The sequence below is a fragment of the Ovis aries genome, chromosome X (genome assembly GCF_016772045.2).
Source record: "Ovis aries strain OAR_USU_Benz2616 breed Rambouillet chromosome X, ARS-UI_Ramb_v3.0, whole genome shotgun sequence".
In the NCBI taxonomy this organism is placed as follows: Eukaryota; Metazoa; Chordata; class Mammalia; order Artiodactyla; family Bovidae; genus Ovis; species Ovis aries.
Window position 1 is genome coordinate 126,006,144 of NC_056080.1, and position 22,840 is coordinate 126,028,983.

Sequence of the window (22,840 nt, forward strand, 5' to 3'; positions counted from 1 at the left end):
TTTTCATGTGTTTGTTAGCCATCCGTATGTCTTCTTTGGAGAAATGTCTATTTAGTTCTTTGGCCCATTTTTTGATTGGGTCGTTTATTTTTCTGGAATTGAGCTGCATAAGTTGCTTGTATATTTTTGAGATTAGTTGTTTGTCAGTTGCTTCATTTGCTATTATTTTCTCCCATTCAGAAGGCTGTCTTTTCACCTTGCTTATAGTTTCCTTTGTTGTGCAGAAGCTTTTAATTTTAATTAGATCCCATTTGTTTATTTTTGCTTTTATTTCCAGAATTCTGGGAGGTGGATCATAGAGGATCCTGCTGTGATTTATGTCTGAGAGTGTTTTGCCTATGTTCTCCTCTAGGAGTTTTATAGTTTCTGATCTTACATTTAGATCTTTAATCCATTTTGAGTTTATTTTTGTGTGCGGTGTTAGAAAGTGATCTAGTTTCATTCTTTTACAAGTGGTTGACCAGTTTTCCCAGCACCACTTGTTAAAGAGATTGTCTTTACTCCATTGTATATTCTTGCCTCCTTTGTCAAAGATAAGGTGTCCATATGTGTGTGGATTTATCTCTGGGCTTTCTATTTTGTTCCATTGATCTATATGTCTGTCTTTGTGCCAGTACCATACTGTCTAATAGCCAGGACATGGAAACAACCTAGATGTCCATCAGCAGATGAATGGATAAGAAAGCTGTGGTACATATACACAATGGAGTATTACTCAGCCGTTAAAAAGAATTCATTTGAATCAGTTCTGATGAGATGGATGAAACTGGAGCCGATTATACAGAGTGAAGTCAGCCAGAAAGAAAAACACCAATACAGTATACTAACACATATATATGGAATTTAGGAAGATGGCAATGACGACCCTGTATGCAAGACAGGGAAAGAGACACAGATGTGTATAACGGACTTTTGGACTCAGAGGGAGAGGGAGAGGGTGGGATGATTTGGGAGAATGACATTCTAACATGTATACTATCATGTGAATTGAATCGCCAGTCTATGTCTGACGCAGGATGCAGCATGCTTGGGGCTGGTGCATGGGGATGACCCAGAAAGTTGTTATGGGGAGGGAGGTGGGAGGGGGGTTCATGTTTGGGAATGCATGTAAGAATTAAAAAAAAAAAATAAAAGACAACCCCAAGGGGGAAAAAATAAATAAATAAATTAAAAAAAAATAAAGTATAATGAAATATTAAGTTCTAATGAAAACCATTGTAAATTAAAAAGGACTGAAATCGCAGAGTGCTTTCTCTCTCTCTAAGGATGTCGTAACCTTGAAATCAATCTTTTAAAAAAGAAATAGGAGAATAGAATTATGGACAGAGGGAAAGGGGAGGAGAGGGTGAGATACAAGGAAGGAGTAACATGGAAATTTACATTACTGTATGTAAAATAGATAGCCAATGGGAATTTGCTGTATGGCTAGGAAACTCAAACAGGGGCTCTGTATCAACCTAGAGGGGTGGGATGAGGAGGGAGTTCCAAAAGGGAGGGGATATATGTATACCCTAGGCTGATTCATGTTGAGGTTTGACAGAAAACAGCAAAATTCTGTAAAGCAATAATCTTTCAATAAAAAATTAATTAATTAAAAAATAAAAAGTATCTCAAAACAAAAATAAAAGGAATAGGAAAATCACCAAGTAGTTTGAAATTCAGCAATATACTTATAGAAATAACAATGTCAGTGCACCAAGAAGAAAACACATGGACATTAAATTCAGTAAATACTATCATAAGCAATAGCAGTCAAATACTTGAGGTGGAAGAAGAAGTCATCTTATTTCTCTTAACTGCTGAACATCCTCTTCCTTCTTATTTTGATGCAAGGAGCTAGAGGCATGTCCCACAACAAGAAGTGGATGCATGCATGTGCGCTAAGCCTCTTCAGTTGTGTCCCACTCTTCGTGGCCCTATGAACTGTGGCCCACCAGGCTCCTCTGTCCCTGGGAATTATCCAGGAAAGAATACTGGAGGGGGTTTCCATGCCCTCTTCCAGGGAACCTTCTCCATCTAGGGACAGAACCTGGGTCTCCTGTGTCTCCTGCATTGCAGGCAGGTTCTTTACTACCGGCACCACCCGGGAAGACCCCAGAAATGGATGTGTGCATGCTAAGCCGCTTCAGTCACGTCTGACTCTTTGAGACCCCATGGATTGTAACCCGCTAGGCTCCTCTGTCCATGGGACTTTCCAGCAAGAATACTGGAGTGGGTTGCCATGCCTTTCTCCAGGGCATCTTCCCACTCCAGGGACTGAATCCATGGCTCTTAGGTTTCCCACATAAGAAGGCAGGTTCTTTACCACTAGCACCACCTGGGAAGCCCCAAGAAATGGATGCCTGTACTTAAATCGCCATGGTTAAAAGCAGGTGCTTGAATGGAAAAACATCAGGGAAACTATCACCCCAAGTTCCCACTCCATCTCTAGGCTGAGTGTCACAGGAAGGTTGTTATTTGTTCGTCTCTCCTCACTCCACCATACCTTTGGCAAAATGCTGTGGCTCATGGGCTACCAGTCCCTCATTGGCTGCTACTGTGGAGACTGTGGCTACATTCTCTGTCACTGGACTATCCCATCATCCCTGCAAGTGTGCAATTCAGTCAGGATTTTTCTTTTTTTTTCTTTAAAGCAAAATGTTCTAGGTTGCAAACAAAAAATAGGATCAGAGAAATCTGGATAAGGTAATTTAAAAAGATGGTGCTTGATTCCAGAAATTTACAATTTTCTTATTTTACACTGTGTTTGAGTCCTACTTTACACATGGAAGTGAATTGGGATTGAAAGAATAGAATGGGTAAATGTGATTCTTATATCTGCTACTGCTGGTGCAGTGGTCAAGAATCTGACTGCCAGTGCAGGAGACAAAAGAGACACAGCTTCTATCCCTTGGTCAGAAAGATCCCCTGGAGTAGGAAATGACAACCCAGTTCAGTATTCTTGCTTGGAAACTTTCAAGGAGATAGGAGCCTGGCGGGCTCCTGTCCATGGGGTCAGAAATAGTTGGACACGACTGAGTGACTGAACACACACACACCCACAAACACACACACACACACACACACACATACACACACACACAAACACTGCTCTTTGTGAGCCTGCGTGCTACCTTGCTTCAGTGGTGCTCGACTCTTTGCAGACCCTATGGACTGTAGCCCACCAGGCTCCTCTCTCCATGGGACTGATTCTCCAGGAAAGAATACTGGAGAGGGTTGCCATCCCCTCCTCCCGGGGATCTTTATGACCCAGGGATGGACCCTGTCTCTTCTGCGACTCCTGCACTGAAGGCAGATTCTTTACTGGTGAGCCACCTGGGAAGAGCACACTGTTTTTTGTTTTTGTTTTTTTCTTTTTATTATTATTATTTTTTTAATTTTATTTTTTTACTTTACAATACTGTATTGGTTTTGCTTTATCAGTTGCTATACCCGTATAAAAATCTCTGGATGATACCTAGATAGAGACGGGAGAATGAAAATGGAAAAGGCCAATGAAACTTTTTGGGAAAGAATTTTGACCATAAAGATCCCTAAAATCACTGAGAAACCACGAATAGAAATAACCATTTAGGAAAGTGACAAGTTGCAATATGTTAAGAAAAAAGTACACGATTTTTCATTGAAAAAATGACACAACCGACACATATTGAAGCAAAGTTAATGAGGTTTTTAATGTTTTCTTTGGGGTAGAAATGTTTTAAAGATTAAATGTAGGGCCTAAGGGGAGAACCCTTAAGTCTGGTTTGCGATGGTCAGACAGTCCTGGGGCAGTTCATCTGCAGGTGTGGTATCTGATGACCGACTTGGTGGCCTCGGACACGGCGTACTTGCCGAGCTCCCCAGGCAACAGAAGACGCACGGCTGTCTGGATGTCTTCGGTCATGATGGTGCAGCGCTTGTTGATGTGGGCCAGGCGCCCGGCCTCTTCGGCAATCCGCTCGAACATATCTTTCACAAACGAATCCAGGACGTTCACGGACTCACGGGAAAGACTCAGGCCTGTATGTACTTGCTTCAGCACCCTAGGGAAATAGGTAGCAAAGCTTGAGAAATTGCCCTGACGGCAGCGGCGGCGACGGCAACGGCGGCCCTTAGCTGTCTTCTGCTTTGCCTTTCTTGGTTCCGCATCATACGGCTCTGGTTTGGAGGTCTCGGCTTTCGCCATCTCCATTTCAGAGGGCTCAGTTTCGGAGGTGCTGGTTTCTATGATGATCACGTCTTCCTCATGGCTGTCAGAGGATGGTGCAGACACGGTAGAGCCACCATTCTCCATAGCGCAGCGCAGAAGAACAGTGAGGCCGTTGACGGCCGTTGGTCGAATTTATAGGCCCGGCTTTCCCTGACGTCACAGACACTGTCCATCTCTGATTGGATGCAAGGCAGGGGGGCCTGTTACTATGGCAGCCCATGTCACGTGACACCGGATGTCCCACCTCCCAACTCCTGCCATGCCCCTCCCTCGTGTTTAACCCCCAGTTAGCTAAACTCCCCTGGTGGCTCTGATGGTAAAGTGTCTGTCTACAATGTGGGATACCTGGGTTCAATCCCTGGGTCGGGAAGATTCCATGGAGAAGGAAATGGCAACCCACTCCAGTACTCTTGCCTAGAAAAGCCCATGGGTGGAGGAGCCTGGTGTCCATGTGGTCGCAAAGAGTCGGACACGACTGAGTGACTTCACTTTCACTTTCAGTCAAACTCAGTGAAAGTCACCTAAATTGAAAAATGAAATAATCAGTTAAAGCTTCCTGAGAGAGTATGACAGACCTCCATAGTTCCAGCTCTTTCAGGCATCAGAGTGACTCAGGTCACTTGGTGGACAATTTACTCCAACACAGAATCTTCTCCTGGTTGACCTACAGTGGCATGAGCAGAATGCCCTGGCTTCCTCAGCAGAGTGCTCCTGAAAATCATAGGAATTAAATGAACAGCTATTATCTCCAAAATTTATCAAAACCAATGATCAGTATGAAGAGAATGACAGAATCCCATTCTCCAAATACAGAACACAAACAGAAATAAGAATACTTACACATACACACTAAAAATATTTAACATTTTGCAAATTATAAATTGTTTTCTTAAACATTATTTAGGTCCCCCAAATACCACACATACTGGAATTGATTAATGATTTATAGTGGTTATTTCTCAAAAAATGATCACTCTTATTGCTGAAAAGCCACTAGGGTGAGAGAAAATGAATAAAAAAAGAGAGAAATAAAACACCTAGAAATAAACGTACCTAAAAAGAAAGTGAAGAGGAACGAAAAAGCCTCTTGATGGAAGTTAAAGACGAGAGTGAAAAAGTTGGCTTGAAGCTCAACATTCAGAAAATGAAGATCATGGCATCTGGACCCATCACTTCATGGGAAATAGATGGGGAAACAGTGGAAACAGAATCAGACTTTAATTTTTGGGGCTCCAAAATCACTGCAGATGGTGATTGCAGCCATGAAATTAAAAGACACTTACTCCTTGAAATAAAAGTTATGACCAACCTAGACAGCATATTCAAAAGCGGACATATTACTTTGCTGACTAAGGTTCGTCTAGTCAAGGCTATGGTTTTTCCAGTAGTCATGTATGGATGTGAGAGTTGGACTGTGAATAAGGCTGAGTGCCGAAGAATTGATGCTTTTGAACTGTGGTGTTGGAGAAGACTCTTGAGAGTCCCTTGGACTGCAAGGAGATCCAACCAGTCCATTCTGAAGGAGATCAGCCCTGGGATTTCTTTGGAAGGAATGATGCTAAAGCTGAAACTCCAGTACTTTGGCCACCTCATGCGAAGAGTTGACTCATTGGAAAAGACTCTGATGCTGGGAGGGATTGGGGGCAGGAGGAGAAAGGGACGACAGAGGATGAGATGGCTGGATGGCATCACAGACTCAATGGACATGAGTCTAAGTGAACTCTGGGAGTTGGTGATGGACAAGGAGGCCTGGCGTGCTGCAATTCATGGGGTTGCAAAGAGCTGGACACGACTGAGCAACTGAACTGAACTGAACTGAAGGTGGTGAAAGACCTGTACTTAGAAAAAAATAAGACCCTGATCAAGGAAAGTGAACATAATACAAACAGAGGGAAAGGTTTACCTTGTTTATGGATAGGAAGAATTCATATTGTTAAAATAAACATGCTATCCAAGGCAATCCACATACTCAATACAATTGCTATGAAAATACCTGGGCATTTTCTACAAAACTAGAACAGACAATTTTAAATTTTGTATGGAAAGATGAGAGACCCTGAATCACCAAAACCATCTTAAGGAAAATCAGAACTGGAGGAATCAGGTTCCCTGACTTTGAACTATATCAGAAAACTACATTAATCCAATCAGTATAGCACTGGCACAAAAACAGACATGTGGAACAGAAGAGAGAGCCCAGAAATAAACCTATATGCTTATGGTCAATTAATCTATAATAAAAAAGACAAGAATATACAGTGGAGAGAAGACAATCTCTTCAAGAAGTGGTGCTGGGGTAATTGGATAGCTACATTTTGGATAGCAAAGTAAAATGGGAACATTCTCTAACAGCATATACAAAAATAAACTCAAAATGGACTAAAGACCTAAATATAATACATATATTAAGTAGGAAGTCATTTTAAGAAACAGAATTCATTAGATATTTTAATGAGCTGTGTTTCACATTTGTAAATTCAGAAATTCAATGAACATATCAGTTATAAAAAAACATTAAAAATACAAAACAATTGGGTTTTAAAGAGATAATTGGGACCACAAAGGTCTCTGATACAGAGAAAATCTAGGATGGAGAAGGGAAAAGCAGTCTGATGTTGAAGACTGGAAGGGGGAGTAACACTAGTACTTCAGTTGATGATTGAGGAAGTAAGAGAGCCTAGTGAGAAATCACCGTGCAATGTTGTGGTTCAGAGAAGTGCAAGGGCAACTCTTCTATGAGTTAGCCAATCAGAGATTGGCCTGAGTGGGCCATAGCCATTGGTCAGAAGTTCAAGCCACTTTTCTCGCGCCCAGGCAGTACATGCTTTCCTGGATGTTCAGCTTTGGTAACAGGGACGGTATCAGGTGCCATTCTTTGCCTGCACTGTCTTTGCTGAATTGCTTGAATGATTCTAATTGTGGTCATTTAATGATGATGTACACAATGCCTGAGATTGGTTTACTTGAGATACTTAGGGTCTCACATATCTGAAGGTGAAAGTTCAAATCAAGATGACAGCTAATTTGGGTCCTTCAGAGTGGTATGAAGAAAGCATCCGTTCCAGACTTCTCATCTTGCCTTGTCAAAATGGCAAAGAGACCCTTACATTTGTTCAGTTTCCTCCCTATGGGAGAGTCTCTGTGTCCATATTTCCTCTTTTTATATGGCTATAGGTCATTTTGGATTAGGGGGCATCGTAATGAATATAGTTGAACTTCATTCTTCCAGGTTAGATTGTATCTCCATAAACAATCACATGTCAGGTACTAGGGTTTAGGACATCAGCATAGGAATTTTAGGGAGAAGAATTCAACTCACATAAGATATGAATTTTGAGTTATAGGTGGGCATATCTCCTCACGCTTCCATGCTATTAAGAGCACATTGGTGTTTTTCACACATAAACTGTGGTTTGATGCTTACCAGGTGGTGTAGTTACAGTTTCTTCATTCTTCTAAGCCATGTAAGCATGAAATATTGATGGAAAGTCTTATTAAACTTTTTAATTTTGATAAATCAAAGGTTTCAAATAAGTCAGCAGTCTGTGATAAACTTGACTTTTCATAATATGTATCCTTTAGTGGCTGTTCCATTGTAAATTATTTCAGAATCCAGTGAATTAAAGCAGCAATTATTTATCACTTCTCATGTATCGGTGGGCTGGCTGAATGCTTCTGTTGATCTGTCTGATATGAATCAGCATTCAATTTGTAGCTCCCTCTTTTTTTCATGGTTCCTTGTACACTTTATATCACATTGCTTCAAAATTAAGAGTGTACATGTAGGACTTTTCTCTGTTTGGTAAAATTGCTGTTTGGTTATAAGCAATGTTTCCTAGATTCTCCTATAACAATAATAAAAAAGAGAACAGTAGTGACTGCTGCTGAGCTCAGTAGCTCAGTCGTGTCCAACTCTTGGCAACCCTATGGACTACATGTAGCCTGCCAGGCTCCTCTGTCCATTGAATTTTCCAGGCAAGAATACTGGAGTGGGTTGTCATTTCCTTCTCTAGCACTAACTTATGGGAAAATAAGGTGACTGCACTCATGTAATTTTCCTCAACTATTTGAAGACTGAATAGTTGTATTTACTTTAAAAACGTTTCTCACTGTCCATCTCGGAAGTGACGGAACATACACTTTCAAGTCAGTCCTTACAAATGCTTTAAAATATTAATTATCATTTGCATTAAACACTGATTATATTCTGTCATATTTGGTATCTGTTATTTGCTTGTAAAATAAGTTTAAATATCTCTATTGATTAGGATGTTTAAATCTCAAAAGGATGACCCTCAGTCAAACAGTGAGACAAATAATGGATAACCTACAGAAATCAAAACTATTTTTGAGGCCTTGAGAAAAGGGACATCCCTGTCCTGAAGGGACAAAACAGCAACTTTTTAACATTCCAGAAACCCACAAGCTCAGGAGAAAGACATGGGCAAAGCAGGATACTAGAGAGCTAAACCACTTCGAGTGTGTGCCGGTGAAGGGGACCATTTCCTGATCAAGGAGGATTCTTTTTTTTTTTTTGGTCCACAGTAGAACTCTGTTCTGCCATTACCTCTCAAAAGTGTCTTGGGGACATTATACTAAGGATTATGACAGGTAAGCCACTGGAATGGGAATATAACATATGCTTGAATATCATAAGAATCTTATGAAAATATTTCCAAAACATTGACTTCCAAGGAGAAGCTATCACCAAAGGACCTGCAGGTAAATAGCTCTTTGTAGTACGTTAGGATGCCCTTACACACCTGGAACAAAATTTTCGATGAGAAGAACTCTTGGTAAAGCTCAAGGACGACTGAATCACAGAAATGAAATAAAGAGTGAAACAGTGGGGGTTGATGCTGAGGAGACTAAGGCCAAATAAGCACATATGTTATCTGACTTCAGTAGGTATTCAAGGAGAAAGGACACCTAGTGAACAATCATAATTTAACACTGGAGTTTGTGGAAATGACAACATTTGGAAAGAACTTAATGTTTAATAACAAAAGATGAGCAAGAACTTGGAGAAAATAGTATTTATAGGGTAAACATACCCCATTCAAACCTTGATGACAGTATTTGTATCATAGAATTCATTTGGAAATATAGTCAAGGTCCCAAACCCAGTGCTAAAATAAGTATAGCAAAATGTTCCAAAAGCAAAACATATCCAAAGTGGAAGAAACTGAAATTACTTTTCTGATTGGTTCAGATCAATCTTATTTGTTTTTTTTTTTTTTTTTTTTTTTTTCCTGAAGAGTACATACTCCCGTTTTGGAAAACTGGGAGCCTTCATGGCTTGCAACTCTGTATTGTGATGATGCTGGAAGCATCCAATCAGAGCAGCCCAAGTGCCACTTGGGACTGGCTCAGCCAATGAAAAGCCTGCAGCTCCTGAGGCACAACCCTTCACTCAAAGTGGGAACACTGTCCTGGGCTGAAGCAATAGGAGTCTTAATGGCACCTGCAGCCTTTGATATTGAGGTAGGCAAGGGATGTGGTTCCTGGCCATTGGGCCAAAATGTTATAGTGTGACACAGGATACACCAATCACAGCCTTCTGGGGAGGTTTGACCTTTGGAGGTTATGGAGTGTATTGGTGGTTTGTCTCTTGGCAGCTGTTTAATCATGGTGCTTTAATGATATGAATTCAGAGACTGTCCTGGATATGTCTTTTGTCCCTTGCATCAAAAAATGGCAAGAAGTTGATTGCTAATATTTCAGGTAAGATTTTTAAATTCTTAGTTGTAAATGGAACTCTTCAGATATTGAATGGTAAGATTTCACCACTGTAACTTTCCAGTACATTTTCTAGGAATAAAATCTAGCTTTTCCCACTTCATGACTGACATCATCTTTTTAACGGTAGAATTGCCTGTCCCTTAAATGTCCAAGAGGAAACACCATAGGAAGCCTAATCGTTGGGAATGAAACCACATTGATGAGTCCCATTTCTTCAGTTCTTTCAAAGTCTTATTTTTGGTTCAATTTCTTATTTTTACATAAGTATATTTTTAAAATACCTTTGACTGCATTATTGTATATTCTTGAAAGTTATATGATTTTATTTTTTGTGTGTTTCTCCCTTATTGGTTCCCTTTTTCACCCCATGGTGGCTTCTTAAACAATGAGGTAACATTTTTTTTTCCCCCAAACAAGTACTCTTATATACATTCACCCTGTGGGTTATTTTTCAGAACCTAAACTATGTCAACATCTTTTTTCATTTGATATACACTAAATATTTTTAATAATTTGATACCAGCATATTTCAGTATGTGTTCTCTACATAGAGACTCTGATTTTGCCATTTCTCTTTCCTGATGTCATGAGAGTTTGATCAGGCCTGGAGAAAATACTAGGCCAGTTATCTCCATGATTTCCAAGAGCACTACTCTGTGTACAAGGAGCTGACTTTGCACTTCTATGTCCATCTGTGTCTAGCAGGTTGTGGAGCACTTTTTCATTAAATTTGGCATTTCTTTAAACGTCATATGTGAATTATTTTCTTAACAATATCATTGAGAGTTGATCAGATATGTTTCCTTCCTGGCTGTTTCCATCAAGGGCTCGATCCTCACCTCCAGAGAGGTCCTCTGCACAGATCCTCTCTCCAGACAGCACTCTGCACCTGGTACTGCCAGTGGAGATTGGTGAGCACAATGTGTCTGAGGCCACCAGGGCTGCCATCAAATATGCCACCCGCAGATGAGCTGCCTCAGGATCACCTGAACATCACAAACTGAAGGGTTTTTTTTTCTTTTTTTTTACAGAGCCACTCCCTTGGAGGGAAAAACTTGGAGCTCTCAAAAATAGGATGTGTTCCAGTTTTCGGACCTGTGCCATTTCCCCATCTTGGAAAATCTTTAATGGTGAAGGAAACACTATCTCACATTATCAGATCTACAGAAAAATGGCTCTAGTGCAGTTTTTAAAAGGAAAATCATGTATTTTCCCTAAGCATATATGACCTCACCACTCTCTTAATGGTCATTCTATTAGTTATCAGTCTAGGTCTGCTTTTTGGGGTCTTTATCATTAAAATTATTTTCATAACATCTTCACTTATTTTTTACTCTCACTCTCCCACCTAGTGCAGCAGTATCGTCCAGAGTTTTAAAAATTCATGCCTCAGTTCAGTTCAGTTCAGTTCGCTCAGTCGTGTCTGACTCTTTGCGACCCCATGAATCGCAGGACGCCACGCCTCCCTGTCCATCACCAACTCTCCGAGTTTGCCCAAACTCACGTCCATCGAGTCGATAATGCCATCCAGCCATCTCATCCTCTGTCGTCCTCTTCTCCTCCTGCCCCCAATCCCTCCCAGCATCAGGGTCTTTTCCAATGAGTCAACTCTTCACATGAGGTGGCCAAAGTGTTGGAGTTTCAGCTTCAGCATCAGTTCTTCCAATGAACACCCAGGACAGATCTCCTTTAGGATGGACTGGTTGGATTTTCCTTGCAGTCCAAGGGACTCTCAAGTGTCTTCTCCAACACCACAGTTCAAAAGCAACAATTCTTGGGTGCTCAGCTTTCTTCACAGTACAACACTCACATCCATACACGACCACTGGAGAAACCATAGCCTTGACTAGACGGATCTTAGTTGGCAAAGTAATGTCTCTGCTTTTGAATATGCTATCTACGTTGTTCATAACTTTCCTTCCAAGGAGTAAGCATCTTTTAATTTCATGGCTGCAGTCACCATCTACAGTGATTTTGGAGCCCCCCAAAAGAAAGTCTGACACAGTTTCTACTGTTTCCCCGTCTATTTCCCATGAAATGATGGCACTGGATGCCATGATCTTCATTTTCTGAATGTTGAGCTTTAAGCCAACTTTTTCACTCTCCTCTTTCACTTTCATCAAGAGGCTTTTTAGTTCCTCTTCACTTTCTGCCATAAGGGTGGTGTCATCTGCATATCTGAGGTTATTGATATTTCTCCTGGCAATTTTGACGCCGGCTTGTGCTTTTTCCAAAATTCATGCCTAACATTCCTCAAAACTTTCAAATCATAATGCTCTCAGAAAATAGTCTTGTCATCTTCCTAACTCTAAATAGGAGTGACAGTAGCATTTTATCAGCAAACATTATATTGGGTTTTCCTTTGATGTCCATGTATTTTCACAATACCATTTTTGGTTTCAAAGCATGTTAGTTACCCAAGAGATATCAAACATGCACTAGAGTCATTTTAACAGCGACTCACATGTCTCGTCTTTCTGCTTATTCATATAAATCACTAACATTTTTCCACTCTTATATCACGTTAGCATTCTGGGGAGGAAATATCTTACTCAGGTAGGTTTCCTGGGCCATTAATTAGGTCCTTTCCTACACAGACTCATGAGGATGGCTGCCAGCATTGTCAGAGCTCTCTTTTCTCATGACTTCTCTACCCTTGGCCACTGGATTCCTTCAACAGTCCCTGAAGTCCTACTGTGTCCTGGGGGTTTCAATTTCCCTGTATAAGTCCACACTCAGGGCCTAGCTAGACTCTGATTTAAGGCTAAGCCGGGGCTACTGGAGTGGGCATGAACCCATACCTAGTCTTTTATCACGTGTTTTTGTTAGAGTCCTCAATTCTCCATGCTCCACATATTTCATGCACAGCTGTGCTGAGAGGGTATCTGAATTCAGCGGCACTGGCTCCCAAGTAGAGCACATTCTGCATTCCAGGCATACTTCTACCCCTGATTCTTGACTGCTCCAGGACCAACACACTAGAATGTACACAAAAGCCTCAAAAGCATCTTTACAATGTGTTTCTCCTATATTCCATCTCATGGAGAGGTGTGCTACTCCCCTCAGGTCGACCTCGAAACTCACGCAGGAGCACCTGCCCAGCAGGTATGCCAGGGTTGCACAGGGACATGATGTGTGAAGCTGTTCGCCTCTTCATAGGGATGATCACTGTATAATTTCTTGTCCAATTATGCAGACCCTTTTGAGAGTCAAAGGACCACTACAAAGAATTGTGCTGGGACAACAGGGAAAATCAGGGCATGTGGACACACTTCAAGGGAAAACCCTGGGGAAAGGGTAAAGACATCACTTGGGACTGGGGAATTAAAGAGCACGAGGGGTGAGTGGGAAAAGGAGAATACCTCACTCCTCCAAGTTTTGTTCTCCTCGGAATTCGGGTGCCTTTGATCTCTAGAGACAAATAGTACTGCATAGCACACGAACAGGGAATAGACACACAAGAGGGTGGCAGTGTCTGTTTGGGTCCTGGAAATACTTTGAGCAGTGCGACTATAATCGGCAGTAAGAGTGATTAAGGACAGAAGTTTGGGAGTCCAGTTAGACCTGGATTGAAACACCAGCTGTCCTTCCTAGATGTGGTGCTTTGGCTAAGTGACTTGACCTCTCTGAACCTCAGTTTTCTCCTCTGTGGAAGAGGGTCTATAAGACTGTTGTGAGGACTCAGTGAATTAAGGCAGATGGAATGCCACGTTTCCTCGGTGTCTTTGGGCACTGCCAGCTCAGGTCTCTGGGCCAGCTGTTCCTCCTCACTCCAGTGAAAATTCACGCCTCGCCCTCTCCCTTCCTAATCTTATTCACCTTCCCAGTCTTGGCTCCAATCCTACCTCCTCTATGAAGATGACTTCACGACCCCAGCCTACTGTAACTCCCCTAACCTTCAGCGTCTTCACCTGCACATGTAAAAAGGGTAGAGTATTGACAGTGCCCCTACAGGGGGGCTGGGCTCAGGACTGAATGAGAGTGTAGACGAAGCCTGACAAGTGCAGTGTCTGGTACAGGCCTACGGTGGGTTCTCAGGCTGTTTCTCTTCCCATTCCCTGAACCTTCATGACGTTCATCATGGTTGTGATCAGGTGCAGCCTTCTATAGGCAAACACTCAGCTCTTCGTTCATTTGTAATGTCATAGAGTTTGGGGGGGGGGGTCACATTTTAACCCTCCTCACTCTTCAGGAGCTAGCTCCACACAAATCGCCATAGAAAACCTTTTTTATTTGAGCACTCTAGGATTCTAGGTAGCAGGCACTCTGCTGGATATGTTATGCACATCTATCTAGTACTTACACTCTGTTCTTATATTTTCCCCACAGGACAAGCAGGTGAAAGTCTCGCTGTCAAGAAGACTGAGGCTCTGAGACATTTGGTTAAGTACAACCCAAGCTCCCCACATAAGTAAGTGTCCTGGCCGGAAATCAAGTCTGAGTTGACTTCTATGTGAGATTAAGTGAACGAGGAATGGCTCTGAATGGGTGGCTGGGAGGACAGAGAGAAGTAGACACCAGAGGAGGGACACCTGCACCCTTGCTTGGACTTGTAGAGGGAGGCTGCTTGACAAAAACCTTTAGATAATAAAAGAAGTTGGATTCAGTGGGTCCCCAGCCATTTTCAAGAGAAATTGTTAAACAAACAGGGGTTAAACAAACATCCATTGAAGAGGATCATTAGCTTGCAAAGGCTTGCTGTCTCTTGTAATCAAGGCAGAGCATTTCCCTCCAATAGGTCCTTGGTAAAAATGAGGACCGTTTATCAAGCCTGCAGTGGATTATTAGGTGTGGAGACAACTTCTGCTGCACGCCTGCATCACGTGTGGTGATGGAGAGAGCAGAGGGTATTTTACATTTCATTCCGTGGACTCCAAATTTGTATGCCTTTACACTGGCCTGAGAACCCATGATAATGATCTCACAGTCTAAAAGGCTGGTAATCCTCAGCAAAACACAATGCCAACACTTCCGGCCTTTGGCCTGAGGGAATCAGGGTGGCGGGACTGTGCTCAGCTAGGACTTGCCCAGCCACTAGAGGCAGGTCTCCTACAGGTGAGTGCTTTAGGGGTCTATGAACTGTCTCATTGGGCCCGCCAGATGTTCCAAAGGCCTCCCACACTAAGACACGGTGAAGAGCCCATCCTTGGCTGAGTTCTAGGTTCCAGCTCTCCTCCTGCCTTGGCTGCCAGACGTTATTAGCCTTAGTGGGGGAGCAAGGATCACCCAGACTCTCCCCTGCCTTGACTGGCTGGCCTTGGGAGCATCCCACCCATTCCCTGCTTCTCCTCACAGTAGCCTCCCCTAAGCCCTGCTTAGGGAAGCCTTGGGACACAAGGAGCAAGAAACTTTCCATGGGTATCAGGGAGAGACCTGAGCTCTGATCCTGGCACACTTGTGTCCTGAACTGGGTGAGGCATGGAAGTTGACTCAACATTCTACTAATGGGTCTATTCTTTGTCCATCAGCAACATAAACAGCACTCACCTCCCAGGCTTTTAGAGATCCTTTAGAAGGGTTAATGTGCCTGCTCCCAACTTCCCAGAACCAGGGAAAGGTGAACTCTCAGAAAGGCAATAAAACTGTCAAATCTGTGTGAAGTCATCCATGTAAACTGTGCAACAGTATGTCGCAGTATTATTTTCTTTCTTCTTCCGGGCAACAGGATAAAAATTGGTAACTGCTTATTAGTACAGAGAAAAAAAGAAAAAAGTGCTATGGCCACTTTCAAGTCATTTTCAGTTCTCCAACCACAGTATTTTAATTATGCTATCCTCATGAAGTGCAGGAAATTTCATTGTAGGCTTTAGAGCCCACCTGCATTCATTTAGTCAACAAACATTTACTGACTACGTACGACATCAGGCACTGCGTGCTGCTGGGAATCACAAAAGCACAAGCTGACTCTGTGAACTGGTTAGTGACTAGAAAACGGAAGCAGATACTTTCGACAGATATTGAAAGTATATTAAATGTTGTGACAGAGCTGTGTCCAGGTCATTTGAGGAGCATAGCAGAAGGGAATCCATCCCAGATAGGGGGTAGTCAGGAAAACATGTGGTTAGAGGGGAAGCAGAAATAACCGTCAGTGTCTGGCATCTCATGTTGGAGGTGGAGATGTTGGTAGGAGAAGGGAATCTAGGTTTCATTTCCTTTTATTTTAAACAATTCTCTGTCCAGTAGGATAATTCAGAGAAGCATAGTTTCTAGGTGCCTCAGATATGCTCTAGAAATGAAAGGGTGATATGACATTGGAATGAGATTCCAGAGATCAGCCAGGTTCCTGGAGTCAAATCTAGTCAGTAGCTCTGTGACCTTGTGTAAAGCCATTCACTACTCTGGGTATATCCCATCTACAAAAAGTCACTGAGTTCCTAGAAGTAACATAACTCACTATGGCATTGCAACCATTATAAACAGCACAGAACTAAAGAACAAAATTCCCCCTTAAGGGAATTACCAATGGTAAATTACCAACTTACCAATGGCGTATGTAAAATACTTGGAGAAGTATCAAGTCTTCCCAAAGCCAAATACTACTTGGCTGACTTCAACACACAAGATCTGACATTGTTCTTCACTACCCTTCTGTAGGAAGATGTTGGAAGCGCGAGAGTTACTTAAGGACAGCTCATAAGATTTCAGAAGAATCCTGATGCAGCAGCAGAAGTCATGAAAATCAGTTCAGTTCAGTCGCTCAGTCGTGTCCGACTCTTTGCGATCCCATGAATCGCAGCACGCCAGGCCTCCCTGTCCATCACCATCTCCCGGAGTTCACTCAACTCACGTCCATCGAGTCCATGATGCCATCCAGCCATCTCACCCTCGGTCGTCCCCTTCTCCTCCTGCCCCCAATCCCTCCCAGCATCAGAGTCTTTTCCAATGAGACAACTCTTTGCATGAGTTGGCCAAAGTACTGGAGCTTCAGCTTTAGCATCATTCCTTCCAAAGAAATCCCAAGGTTGATCTCCTTCAGAATGGACTGGTTGGATCTCCTTGCAGCCCAAGGGACTCTCAAGAGTCTTCTCTAACACCACAGTTCAAAAGCATCAATTCTTCGGCACTCAGCCTTCTTCACAGTCCTACTCTCACATCCATACACGACCACAGGAAAAACCATAGCCTTGACTAGACGGACCTTAGTCGGCAAAGTAATGTCTCTGCTTTTCAATATACTATCAAGGTTGGTCATAACTGGCTGCAGGCACCATCTGCAGTGATTTTGGAGCCCATAAAATAAAGTTTGACACTGTTTCCCCATCTATTTCCCATGAAGTGATGGCACCAGATGCCATGATCTTTGTTTTCCGAATGTTGAGCTTTAAGCCAACTTTTTCGATCTTCTCTTTTACTTTCATCAAGAGGCTTTTAGCTCCTCTTCACTTTCTGCCATAAGGGTGGTGTCATCTACATATCTGAGGTTATTGATATTTCTCCTGGCAATCTTGATTCCAGCTTGTGTTTCTTCCAGTCCAGCATTTCTCATGATGTACTCTGCGTATAAGTTAAATAAGCAGGGTGACAATACACAGCCTTGACATACTCCTTTTCCTATTGGGAACCAGTCTGTTGTTCCATGTCCAGTTCTAACTGTTGCTTCCTGACCTGCATACAGATTTCTCAAGAGGCAGGTCAGGTGGTCTGGTATTCCGTCTCTCTCAGAATTTTCCACAGTTTCTTGTGATCCACACAGTCAAAGGCTTTGGCATAGTCAATAAAGCAGAAGTAGATGTTTTTCTGGAACTCTCTTGCTTTTTCCATGATCCAGTGGATGTTGGCAATTTGATCTCTGGTTCCTCTGCCTTTTCTAAAACCAGCTTGAACATCTGGAAGTTCACGGTTCACCTGTTGCTGAAGCCTGGCTTGGAGAATTTTGAGCATTACTTTACTATTGTGTGAGATGAGTGCAATTGTGTGCTGCTGTGAGCATTCTTTGGCATTGCCTTTCTTTGGAATTGGAATGAAAACTGACCTTTTCCAGTCCTGTGGCCAGTGCTGAGTTTTCCAAATTTGCTGGCATATTGAGTGTAGCACTTTCACAGCATCATCTTTCAGGATTTGAAATAGCTCAACTGGAATTCCATCACCTCTACTAGCTTTGTTCATAGTGATGCTTTCTAAGGCCCACTTGACTTCACTTTCCAAGATGTCTGGCTCTAGATTAGTGATCACACCATCATGATTATCTGGGTTGTGAAGATCTTTTTGTACAGTTCTTCCATGTATTCTTGCCACCTCTTCTTAATATCTTCTGTTTCTGTTAGGTCCATACCATTTCTGTCCTTTATTGAGCCCATCTTTGCATGAAATGTTCCCTTGGTATCTCTAATTTTCTTGAAGAGATCTCTAGTCTTTCCCAGTATGTTGTTTTCCTCTATTTCTTTGCATTGATCTCTGAAGAAGGCTTTCTTATCTCTTCTTGCTAGTCTTTGGAACTCTGCATTCAGATGCTTATATCTTTCCTTTTCTCCTTTGCTTTTGGCCTCTCTTCTTTTCACAGCTATTTGTAAGTCCTCCCCAGACATCCATTTTGCTTTTTTGCATTTCTTTTCCATGGGGATGGTCTTGATCCCTGTCTCCTGTACAATGTCACGAACCTTATTCCATAGTTCATCAGGCACTCTATCTATCAGATCTAGGCCCTAAATCTATTTCTCACTTCCACTGTATAATCAAAAGGGATTTGATTTAGGTCATACCTGAATAGTCTAGCGGTTTTCCCTACTTTCTTCAATTTAAGTCTGAATTTGGTAATAAGGAGTTCATGATCTGAGCCACAGTCAGCGCCAGGTCTTGTTTTTGTTGACTGTATAGAGCTTCTCCATCTTTGGCTGCAAAGAATAGTATAAATCTGATTTCAGTGTTGAACATCTGGTGATGTCCATGTGTAGAGTCTTGTGTTGTTGGAAGAGGGTGTTTGCTATGACCAGTGCATTTTCCTGGCAAAACCCTATTAGTCTTTGCCCTGCTTCATTCCGCATTTCAAGGCCAAAGTTGCCTGTTGCTCCAGGTGTTTCTTGACTTCCTACTTTTGCATTCTAGTCCCCTATAGTGAAAAGGACATCTTTTTTGGGTGTTAGTTTTAACAGGTCTTGTAGGTCTTCATAAAACCGTTCAACTTTGGCTTCTTCATAGTTACTGGTTGGGGCATAGACTTGGATAACTGTGATATTGAATGGTTTGCCTTGGAGACGAACAGAGATCATTCTGTCGTTTTTGAGATTGCATCCAAGTACTGTGTTTTGGACTCTTTTGTTGACCATGATGGCTACTCCATTTCTTCTGAGGGATTCCTGCCCGCAGTAGTAGATATAATGGTCATCTGAGTTAAATTCACCCATTCCAGTTCATTTTAGTTCACTGATTCCTAGAATGTTGATGTTCACCCTTGCCGTCTCTTTTTTGACCACTTCCAATTTGCCTTGATTCCCGGACCTGACATTTCAGGTTCCTATGCAATATTGCTCTTTACAGCATCGGATCTTGCTTCTATCACCAGTCCCATCCACAGCTGGGTACTGTTTTTGCTTTGGCTCCATCCCTTCATTCTTTCTGGAGTTATTTCTCCACTGATCTCCAGTAGCATATTGGGCACCTACTGACCTGGGGAGTTCCTCTTTTGGTATCCTATCATTTTCCCTTTTCATACTGTTCCTGGGGTTCTCAAGGCAAGAATACTGAAGTGGCTTGCCATTCCCTTCTCCAGTGGACCACATTGTGTCAGACCTCTCCACCATGACCCACCCATCTTGGGTTGCCCTGCAGGCATGGCTTGGTTTCATTGAGTTAGACAAGGCTGTGGTCCTAGTGTGATTAGATTGACTAGTTTTCTGTGAGTGTGGTTTCAGTGTGTCTGCCCTCTGATGCCCTCTTGCAACACCTACCAGCTTACTTGGGTTTCTCTTACCTTGGGCATGGGGTATCTCTTCACGGCTGCTCCAGCAAAGCACAGCTGCTGCTTGCTCCTTACCTTGGATGATGAATGGCCTTATCACAATGCCAGAGGCCAAGGCCTGGATTCATGACCTGCTAACAGGGATCTGGGGTGCTTTCTTGCTTCACTAATGTCCACCAGTGATCCTACTTTTTAACTTCCTTACAATACGGAAAAATCATAAATGCACAGTTTTTTCAAAGTTGCTTTTCCCCCACCCCACACTCATTCTCCTCTCATCCAGGTGTGACAGAAGAATGAGGAAAACAATGGATCAGGAACCAGGAGCTGCCCATTTCCTTGACCCCTGTATTAAAAGCTGGGTGTGATTTCTTCCTGCCAAGACAACCTAGTGGGTTCTATTGCTGTCAGGTGGATTGCTTGGAGAAGAACAAAGAATACTTCAAAAATTTTATAGCTAGAGAAGGAAAACAAGATCTAGGCAGGGGTGATTATTTTAATAACTGTTAATGGCAAGGAATCACATCCCTTTCCCACTTCAATCTCAAAGGTTGGACGTTCCTGGAAGACTTCTTTTGCTTCAGCCCAGGACAAGTGTTCATCCTTTGAGTCAATGGCTGTGCCTCAGAATCTGCAGGGCTTTTCATTGGCTGAACCAATTCTTAGTGGCAATTGGGCTTCTCTGATTGGATGCTTCCAGAGTCCTCACCATGCTGATCTGCAAGTCAAGAATGCTTCCATTTCTTCAAAGATAGGAGGATGTATTCTTGGGAAGAAACCAAATGTGATTAATCTGAACCAGTCACTTCAGTTAATAACTTCAGTTTCTTCTGCTTTGGATACTTTTTGAAAGAATGTTTCTTGAACATTTTGCTCTAATTATTTCTGTGCTGTGTTTGGGTCCTCAATTCTGTTTCCAGATGATTTCCCTGACACAAGTAATGTTGAAAAAGTTGAGTAGGGTGGTGGTTGTTTTGTCGCTGTCATGTCTGACTCTTGGGACACCCTGGGCTATAGCCCGTCAGGCTTCTCTGTCCATGGTATCTCCCAGGCAAGAACACTGGAGTGGGTTGCCATTTCCTCCTCCATTGAATAGCGTTTATGTGTCCTAGTAAAACTATTGTGTCTGAGTTGATGGTTTCCATTTGTTTCTATATCAGTAAAGTTCTTTCTCTTAGTTTATCATTTCGGTAAACCACACTGTTAGATCATGATTGCTCACGAGCTGCCCTTTCTCTTGATCACCTTTTGAAGTCAGTAGTCACATTTGCTTATTTGGTCTTATCCTCTTCAACATCAAATCCCATTGTTCCTCCCTTTCTTAGATTTCCTGTGTTTTAATCATCCTTGGACCCCCAGTCTTCACTTGTTGTCTTAACTGTAGTGTGTTTTAAATATTCTTTAGTATTGCTCCTGCTTTATTTCTGAATTTAAAAATGCATAACGTCCAAGCATAATTAAGTATACTGTAGTGATGTAGGTTTTGTAAAATGGCTTCTCATTAAATACAATGACCATGATAGAAAATACATCACTTACTAAAAGTGCTGTTTTCAAACTGGCCCATGACACTGTCTTTGACAATGCACAGGGCTTTACCAAAAGCTCTTCTTGTTAAAAATTTTGTTCCAGGTGTGCAAGATGATCCCGAGGTACCACACAGGCACATCGACTTGCAGGTGATCTGGTGTTAGTTTTTCTTGGTCTCCTTTGAAATTAAATTCCTTTCATCAAATAAAAGTGAAAGTCACTCAGTCGTGTAAATTTTTGCGATCCCATGGACTATACAGTCCATGGAATTCTCCAGGCCAGAATGGTGGAGTGGGGAGCCTTTCCCTTCTGCAGGGGATATTCCCAACCCAGGGATCAAACCCAGGTCTCCCGCAATGCAGGTGGATTCTTTACCACCTGAGCCACAAGGGAAGTCCAAGAATACTGGAGTGGATATCCCTTCTGCAGCAGATGTTCCAGACTCAGGAATCGAACCAAGGTCTCCTGCATTGCAGGCAGATTCTTTACCAACTGAACTATCAGGGAAGGCCCAAATATTTTCATAAAATTCTTATCATACACAAGAATAAAAATGATCAGTATCAGGGAATTCATTTATTTCAAATGCTTAGTCTAATTATCTCCAGGACAGTTCTTCAGTTCAGTTCAGTCGCTCAGTCGTGTCCAACTCTTTGCGACACCATGAATCGCAGCACGCCAGTCCTCCCTGTCCATCACCAACTCCCGGAGTTCACTCAGATTCACGTCCATTGAGTCAGTGATGCCATCCAGCCATCTCACCCTCGGTCGTCCCCTTCTCCTCCTGCCCCATTCCCTCCCAGCATCAGAGTCTTTTCCAATGAGTCAACTCTTCGCATTAGGTGGCCAAAGTACTGGAGTTTCAGCTTTAGCATCATTCCTTCCAAAGAAATCCCAGGGCTGATCTCCTTCAGAGTGGACTGGTTGGATCTCCTTGCAGTCCAAGGGACTCTCAAGAGTCTTCTCCAACATCACAGTTCAAAAGCATCAATTCTTCGGCACTCAGCCTTCTTCACAGTCCAACTCTCACATCCATACATGACTACTGGAAAAACCATAGCCTTGACTAGACAGACCTTAGTCGGCAAAGTAATGTCTCTGCTTTTGAATATGCTATCTAGGTTGGTCATAACTTTTCTTCCAAGGAGTAAGCGTGTTTTAATTTCATGGCTGCAGTCACCATCTGCAGTGATTTTGGAGCTCCCCAAAATAAAGTCTGACACTGTTTCCACTGTTTCCCCATCTATTTCCCATGAAGTGATGGGATCAGATGCCATAATCATTGTTTTCTGAATGTTGAGCTTTAAGCCAAGTTTTTCACTCTCCTCTTTCACTTGCATCAAGAGGCTCTTTAGTTCCTCTTCACTTTCTGCAATAAGGATGGTGTCATCTGCATGTCTGAGGTTATTGATATCTCTCCCGGCAATGTTGATTCCAGCCTGTGCTTCTTCCAGCCCAGCATTTCTCATGATGTACTCTCC

At 42.4% G+C, this 22,840-nt stretch overlaps 1 protein-coding gene across 1 annotated transcript; it reads right to left on the bottom strand.

The window, feature by feature from the left end:
* Nucleotides 1–3,775: 3,775 nt before the first annotated feature.
* On the bottom strand, nucleotides 3,776–4,276 carry LOC114111687 (histone H2B-like). The gene has a single exon (XM_027963485.1). It carries the CDS (start codon nucleotides 4,274–4,276, stop codon nucleotides 3,776–3,778), a length of 501 nt encoding a protein of 166 aa, XP_027819286.1.
* Nucleotides 4,277–22,840: the final 18,564 nt, after the last annotated feature.